The following is a 9,057-nucleotide window of genomic DNA, read 5'->3' on the forward strand; positions in this document are numbered from 1 at the left end:
GGCAGAGACTGGATGACTACTATAATATTACTATATTAAGAGAGTCAAGCACATCCGAGAATACCGAGACGAATGGAGACTTAAACGCTGGGTTAGTGCAGATTGAATGGAGACTTGAACGCTGGGTTAGCGCAGATCTCGCGCTAGCTCTATCGCAGAGGATCTATAAAAGAATTTATTAATCCTGGCGGTCCTTATAAGGATAATGGAAAACTATGATCAAATTATTGCATTGTCATCGGTCCTTGATACGTATGCAAAGTTTCAAATTAATCAGACTTCTGGAAATTGGTGAAAATTATGCTCAAAGATTCCGTTACATAGATACAAACCGAAGCTAATAAAAGCGTGTTAAAAATGTCACCTGTGTCAAACCACACCCTCTTTGGGTGTGGGGTTTTTTAAAATGTTGAGTAAAGTATTTTATTATGGCAGTATCAAGGAGTGAATCAATTAAAAAAAAGTAAGCTGAGGCAAAAAATTCTTAAATCTATTCATATAAACACAAAAGCCTGTCTTCATTAATGGACCAAATTAAAGTGTCCACTGTCGCTTTGAATTCCTTATGATGGTAGGTTTTTGAGTGTATACCACAACAGGTTTTTGCTTCATTATACAATAAAATATGTATTACTATTAAAGTGTCAAAAGTTTCAGTTTTGTAGTGCATAATATTTAATCGAAACACATATTAGCTATCAGAAAGAAATAACTTCGTTTAAAACATCAAGATTTTTTTTTTATATATTTTATTGCGTTGACAATATATATTACATTGTATTGCAATAGTCAATAATACCAATTTTTTACGGTATTTACCTTAAAAACTAAATCCAATTACTCGACTTTCCATACAGTTGCATGCAGGCACACATTCATACACATACAAAACAACAAAATTCATAATTCGTGGGATCAACCCCCAGGATTGCAACACCGCCGCAAATATCAATCCCAAGTGTGCTCCATAAACTCGCCAACTGAGTAAAAAGCACAAGACACCAGGTAGTGTTTTAATTGGGTATTAAATTTTTTTTGGATTTTTTCTAAATTTAGTGTTTCAGGGAGATTGTTAATGAATTTGATCCCAGCTTGAGAAGGGAGGCGTTCAAATGCTGCTGTTCTATGCTGTCGGGCTCGTAATAACTATGCTGTTCTATACTTAATAACTACGTTTGTAAGACGTATTTTTTAAATTGGAATGGTTTTTAATTTAATTGAACCACCACTCACCTGTGGTGCCCATGGACCTTGGAAGTTGTGTCTCATGTTCTGCTGTTTCTCTCGACGCTTCCTCATCTTGTCCCGCTGCTTGAACATAAGCTCCGTCTGTTGTCGATTCTTGAAGATCTCATCCTCTACGTCACCCAGATCTGTCATAATCAGCTGTACACGGTCCAGCGTAACGTTGCCGCTGTCAGTGATAAACCCCTAGACAAACCAAAACCTCTATGAAACTGCTGCTCTTTATTTGAAGTTTGTTTTTGACGATGGAAGCATTGCAAGGGAAACAGGATTTTTCCGGAAAATTTGCCATCGTTTAGTGATACGAAAAATCAGTAACACTACATTTCGAGATCTGCAATCTCATCTCTTCTTCAGGTAAATAACTGACCTAACACATAATTACAAACTGAAATAAACAAATCATATACCAGAGCTTTGTGACACGCGTAAGTCAGGAATCACAACCACCTTGTTGTGTGTCAACTTCACTGACTCTAAAACATGCACTTCATAAAAAAACTAAACACAAGACTAATTATTAAAACTGAACTACAGAATACAGGTCACAATACGTCTGCATTCGTCGTGGGTCGAAAAAATCATGTTTCCTTCACAAACTGCTGTTGATGTTGATCTGTATACAGTACAACTTATTCCGAGTGATACAGTGGAAGTGAATAATTTTAAAATCAAATATGTAATAAAGTCAACTACTTTACTCTATCCTATGAGATTTGGCAAAACTATCATCAATGTGCTATTGAGAAAGTTGAAATTGTGTGTGTTCACTCCCATGTGCGTACAATGTGTATAGTTTTATTAGGTTATAATGAGTTCAATGTTCTAGAGCTTTGCAGATAAACTTTAAAAAAATAATGTTGTCCAAGAGTTTCTTACGGCACTTACACTGTAAAATAAACGTTTTTAAAACTATTCAATCTAGCTTCTAACACTCTATGACAAATCATCCAAGTAATATATTGGAACATCTTAAATTACATAATACAAAAACTAAACCAACCAAATGTTTACAAATATTTGACAGATTACGAGCCTCTGGCACTCAATGTAATCTATGCTAAAAATACCTCACTAGGCAAATAAATCGTTTCTATATGATGTGGAAGCATTTCTCTATCCTTATCTAAAACAATAAATAAAACCCTCTGGTGGGTTTACTGTTACGTAAACAGTAACATTATTAAACAAACACAAAAAAAAGACAAAGATTTAACATGTCACACAGCATAAACATTATAACGTTATCATGAAATCAACAAAGTCAAAAGCAGCAGAAACATCATACGGACTCAAGAGTTTAAATAATTATTGTTGCTGCTATTAATTTTGAAAGGCATTCAGCAGTAACCTTTAATTTAATTTTTGTATTTAATTCCCTACGTGAATCGGTCCCAAGGAATTTTTTTGAATTGTGAAAAAAGTATAGGTTTTATGAGATTCATTTTAAATATTGAGTACCAAGGACGGTAGGAAGTACCAGACATGACAAAAATTACAAGGGCTCCTCCCCATTGGCATCTAAAATTGAAGAAATTCCCATAAGAAATGTATTGATGAATAAACAGACTGAATTTAATAAAGAATCTTGGAGCACCAGGAAAAGGTTGGGCACTGGTAAATAAATACCAGAAGGCCTTCATTGATTCCAAAGGCCTAGCAATAAAAAATAAATATTAGACACTGTATTTATTTAGCAGTAATAATAAATTAGACAGAATTTAAATCACATGTTCAAGTAAATTTTACATCACTATCAGCTGTTTTAAATATACCAGCTGGTGTGAACAACAGCTGATGTAAACATTGCAAACTGGACACTCTTTTTCAAATGCAAAATTATTAAAAGAAGTACAAAATAAAAAATTCCTTGATGCATATGAAACAATTTTTATAAAAAAGAACCAAAATAATCTGGTAAACAACGAACCTGGGCCTTTTCAAAATTCACCATTACTTTATTTGATTTAACTAAATATAAACTTTATTTTTATATATACATAAAACATACTGTGCTGTCATAGAATATTACCTATTTGTATTTTTAATGACGTATGTTTTTATTTAGTACAAAATTGTTTATGTTACTATTGTTATTATTAATTTTATTCAGTTGTGTGAGTCCGAAGATGTACTCATTGAGTACGAAAGGCCTCACAAAAATAAAAACTTTATATTATTGGAGAGTTTGTTTAAAGTAATATATATTGCATATACTATTATTTATTGATTTTACTGTTTTGTTTCATTAAAATGTATAGACCACGAATTCATGTAATAGTATTTTTATATTTTCATCACACATAAAGATATGATTTTAAAAGACTTGTCAAAGTATATCAATAAACATTGAAACTAATAATCATGCACATCTTGCAACTTAAATTTTAACAAAGCGTTAATAGAAAAGGAGATTATTTCATTTTTATAAGAGTAAGGAAATATGTGAAAACTATATATTAGTATTCACATTCATAAATAACTTTCAAATACTACAAGTGCTATTTTATTTTTATCTATGCAATTTGGATCTATTGCTTATGTTAGTGAAATAAAAATTACTTTTTATCAATTTTAGATTTTAATTTTTATATTTTACAAATTATTACCTATAACCATAAACAAAATATTTTAAAAGAATGTTTAGGATCTTTTGGAATGATTAACTTTCCTTTGTAAACACAAAAAATATAAAAAATATTACAGAAAAAATTATATCCAACAGAGAGTTGCAGAGAATCTTTCAAAACTTTGGGAATCCTAACAGTGGTCTGTCTACACATACACACTGTGATTATCTACACGTACCAACAGGATTACAACCGAGGAGAAAATGTTCACAGTTACAATACAAGACGAGCCAAAGCCTACATCCTTCCAATTCACCACTCCACACAATACAGCAAGAAGCCATCATACATGGGACGCAAACTATACTGTATAATTCACTACCTGAGTCCACAAAGAACCTCAGCTCTACGAAACTCAAGAAACAACTGCATGACTGGCTGATGGAACGACCACTTTACACACTGGAAGAATTCTTCACTACAACGAAAAACTCATAAGCAATGTAAAGCAAGGCCAAGAAAAATACCCACTATGCAATTTTGACACAATCTTAACAAAATTGTAAATAAAGAATTTTTGACTTTGACTATTTAAAATATTTGGTTTGTATAATATAAATAAAGCTGTAACATAGCAGAAAATAAATAGGACCTGGGGACAGTTGGTGCGATTTCTAATAAGACCTCAAAAGGTTAAGTAGTGATTTGCTCATATATCATAAATACATATTATGGTTATAAAATTTGATTTCACACACATGCAGACATGCATACATGCATGGAATGTTATTTTAAGGATAACAGGATTTTGGACATTTACTATTATTATACAGTACAAAAAGTGAAACAACAAAATGGAATGTTTCAAATTAGTGTTGTTTTAGTTTTTGTAATACATAACGATGGTACGTGTCCGAAATCCTCTTATCAATACAAATCATCCACCGTCAGTAAGGTTCTACAAAGATTACAGAGATTTGCTTAAATGAACACAGCGTAAGAGATGAGTAAAGATGTTACCCCAGTTTTCGTGACGGTCTTCTTGTACAGGTTAACGAGCCGGTCAATGGCACCTTCCCGGATTTCCAACGACGGCAGGTGAGGCAGAAAATCATTGCCAACAAAGAAGCACATAAAGACCCAGTCGTCAACGGCTCGCTCAAAGTCATATTCAAACGGCAGTCCTGGCATCTCTAGCTCCCTCTCCAGATATTCTCTGAGCACGTTGAGTCTCACGAAGATAAACTGTTGCTCCTCACCCATCGTGATCGGCTTTCCTGGGTCACTCACCTCGTTTGTCAGGCCGATGCAGTCCTTCATTTCATGGCCTGAACAGTGTAATAAATCACTAATTAAACATAGCATTCAACATTCAAAATAAACATTTCCAAACTTCAATCTAATTTTTAACATCATATGGACTTCTGCATATCCCATTAGTACATAATATACAAATTTTGTTTACATAAAAAAATTGTTTTAGTTACTCTTCTTATACAAGTATGCCTACAACAAAGCAACTATATAATCAATAATCTATATTATAGCATGATACGAGTTGCCTCTAAAACTACAACACATACTCTGATAACATATATCCTAGTTTACAATTCTATCTACAAAAAAAAGGGCAATCACATGATCTTCCATCAAACCCCACCAAACATCAATTTTGAGACAGTCACATTCATACTGAACTGAATAACATCATATGGTGACTCTGTCCCTCAAACTTTGCAGTTATGTCAGTTATCTGCTCTGAGTATATCAAACACAGATCTGTTCAACAGTAGCTTCAAAAGTTTTTGATCTACGTTGCAATTTTTTTTTAACACTGCCGGTTTCTTTAACCCTCCCACACCATAGACGGATATATTAGAATGATAGACTGACCGAAACGCCAAATACAGTTATAGCTGATATTATAGATCATGTCTCTTGGAGACTTATTTTAGTTCACAAAAGGCCTTCGAAATGCCCGGTGCATGCTTATGCTTATTGCGGTTGCCAATGAAGTATTTGTAAACGACTCTGTGGCAAAGGGGCGAGAGCGCCCTTTGTCTAACTCCGACCACCTGCTCATCAGTTCTGCGTCTCCTATAGAGCCACAACCAAACATATCCGTGGCATGTATTACTGCTTTCTTGGTTGTCACAAGTGTGCATCTGCTAAGTATCTCGTTATTATTCTTCATTGTGTGGTAATGTTGTGATTACTTTGAAATATTTATCTTGTTTTTATAGTAAAATGTAATTTAATGTTGAAATTTAGTTAAAATAAGCAGTTCAATTTAATTATTTAAAAATAACATGTAAAGAAGCAATTCAAGTATAACAGAGCGTCAGAGGTTTTTAAATATTTTTAACAAATTTTTAAAGTAATTGAAGTTAGGGACATATCACGTAATAAGATGTGGTTGTTGTAGTGTGTTTGCCACCAATTTGAATATAAGCAGCGTCTTAAGTTATTCATTAGAACAAGTCTTTAAAAAAATAGAAACCACAAGTTTTAATTATGGAAAATGATTAATCCTTCCCACCCGTAGCTAAGGAAGTATTTATAAACTACCTTCACTACGTAGTGACGCCACCTGCTAGTCAGTTCTGCATCTTCCTTGCATCTTTTAGCATATGCATATACTTAATTACAAACTAGGTTAAAATAAAAAAATCATACTGAAAATGATTCAATGCGTGTCCAAAGAGCTTATTTTTATGACAATGTTGTCTCCAATATTTAAGAGACACACAAATCGCTGAACTATTTAATGGTTTAGTTAAAATGTGAGACTTTTTTAAAAAGATGGGGGTATCTGATCAGCTTACCTTCTTGACCACAGATGTCACATGTCTTCGGCTTGTTGGGCTTGAACTCCTCCCTGATGATGGTAAAGTTGGGCTCGTGAGTAGCCAGGCCCAACATGATCAGGTCAGCATCAGCCCCACACAAACAGTGCTGAGTGTTGGGGTCGTGATCGGGTTGGGCTGCAAGGAAAACAACAATTATAATCTTAAACCCAGTTTTTCAAATTTTTAATTCAATTCCCCAGATCTGAAAATAAACCTACCAATATGGCATCAAGTATTATAAAATTGTTTTGAAAATAAACCTACTCGCTTTAAGCATGATAAAGACTTTCTTGCACTAAGAAGTTGATTTTTCATCATTACTCTAAAAGAAATATAAATAATGTCATCACAGGATTGCAGCAGTTCTTATGAAAATTATTCTAAATAAACAACAGTAACATAAATTCCATTTACATTATTAAAACATTGACCAATTCTAACAAAAGTTCTTTTTAGATGAACAAGATTTGTCTAAAAAGTATCTGAACTCCCTTTGATGGCAGATTATAACACAACCGACTATCTCAGATCAATTATGGTTTCCTACCGAAACCACCACCAGGCATTCTCTGAGCTCTGCCCAGTCCATAGTCACAGTGTACTGTTTACATGTGGCCAGCATTGCATTCCAATGTGACTCAAGTCTTAAAAAATAGTTTGCAGGAACTTGGCCGTTCTGCTTCAGAGATTATCTCTATGATAAAAAACCCGTTTGATAACGAGTTTATAGATGATCTTCAGATAAAAAATAATGTTTTAGCAATTCAAGATGGCCATGTTTCAGTGGAGAGTGACCCGCGATCCTGCAATTTCCTGAAATTTAGGAGCAATTTTTCATTTCCAAATCTTAATATAACATTTTATGAACTGCAGATTTTGAGATGTCTTCCAACTCCCATACAGTTAATTGACAGTTTTTGTTTACAGTATTGCAGAACTAACCTGCTCTCAATGTATACAAGACTTCTGGACATTGTACTTCAGCCAGGTCACAGGTCAATCTAAACTCAAATGAGGCTATTTTTGTATTGTCTAAACCACTCTTTTATCTGAGTATCATCCATACAAAAGGTTATCAACAAAAGGTTTATTGTATCAAAGGGATTATCTATGAAACAGAAAGGCCAAGTATATGGCAAAACTTCATGCTAAATCTTAGCTCAATAATAGTGAATGTGACACGAGGACATGTAATAACATAAAAAAAAACAGAGCACTGTGACTTCTGGTGGCAGTCTCAGATGGATCCCCATTCTACCATCATAAACATAACTGATCCGAGACAGTCTGATGTGTAATGACATACAAAACAGAGTGCTATGACTCCTGGTGGAAGTCTCCGATGGATCTCCCTTATACCACCATAAACATAACCAATTGAGACACTCACGTAATAAAAACAAAATGGAGCGCTGTGACTCTTGACATCAGTTTTTTCAGATGAATCTCTCTCCTACCACCATAAACATAACCAATCTGAGACACTTACGTAATAAAAACAAAATGGAGCGCTGTGACTCTTGACATCAGTCTCAGATGAATCTCTCTCCTACCACCATAAACATAACCAATCTGAGACACTTACGTAATAAAAACAAAATGGAGCGCTGTGACTCTTGACATCAGTTTCAGATGAATCTCTCTCCTACCACCATAAACATAACCAATCTGAGACACTCACGTAATAAAAACAAAATGGAGCGCTGTGACTCCTGACATCAGTCTCAGATGAATCTCTCTCCTACCACCATAAATATAACCACTCTGAAACACTCACGTAATAAAAAACAAAATGGAGCGCTGTGACTCCTGATGGCAGTCTCAGACGGGTCCCCCTTTTAGCATCATAACTGACCTGAGTCAGTTGTTGCTTAATAATCGGCCAGCAAAAGGAGACTGGTTACTTTTCAGACAAGCCTCAAATAAAATTTGAGTATAAAGAAGACAAGCCTCAAAGAAAAATGTTGTTATGCTATATAATCAATGTTAAAAGTTTTTTTATATTTTTTCTAAATTGAAAGGAATTCAAAAAACCTCCACCAGCTAAAACAAACAAGATAGTTGTGTACTGGAAGAAAATAAATGAAATCTGTTTACCACAATTACTTAATATTTATAACAATCACCTCGTTGTCTCCGAATGTAGTCCCATAATCTTGTGTTCACCTTCCCCTGGCACGTTAGCGTCTGAGAGGATGACTTTGATGTTTCATCTCCAGCCTGGTCATTGTTCAGTCTGTCATGAATGTAGTAGTGGAGGCAATTAGACAACCGTGCCATAAATGGTGTGCCCTACAACGCAATCAATCAGTTTACAGCAGAGCCCATCTTCTTTCTGAGTAAATCAATTAATTCAATAAGTAAATAAGCTTAGTGTTCTAATGTGCCTTTTT

The 9,057-nt window shown here is 34.2% G+C and overlaps 1 protein-coding gene across 1 annotated transcript in view; it reads right to left on the reverse strand.

Annotated features, from left to right (window-relative positions):
* LOC124370924 (5'-3' exoribonuclease 2 homolog) overlaps window positions 1-8,956 on the reverse strand; it is a gene marked incomplete at its 5' end in the record, with an annotated part of 58,447 nt that extends 49,491 nt beyond the window's left edge. The window contains 4 exon segments of the mRNA XM_046829231.1: window positions 1,234-1,431; window positions 4,836-5,143; window positions 6,641-6,799; window positions 8,791-8,956. Coding sequence (XP_046685187.1) covers window positions 1,234-1,431; window positions 4,836-5,143; window positions 6,641-6,799; window positions 8,791-8,956 — 831 coding nt within the window.
* Window positions 8,957-9,057: the final 101 nt, after the last annotated feature.

Source organism: Homalodisca vitripennis, unplaced genomic scaffold (genome assembly GCF_021130785.1).
Source record: "Homalodisca vitripennis isolate AUS2020 unplaced genomic scaffold, UT_GWSS_2.1 ScUCBcl_676;HRSCAF=3207, whole genome shotgun sequence".
NCBI lineage: Eukaryota > Metazoa > Arthropoda > Insecta > Hemiptera > Cicadellidae > Homalodisca > Homalodisca vitripennis.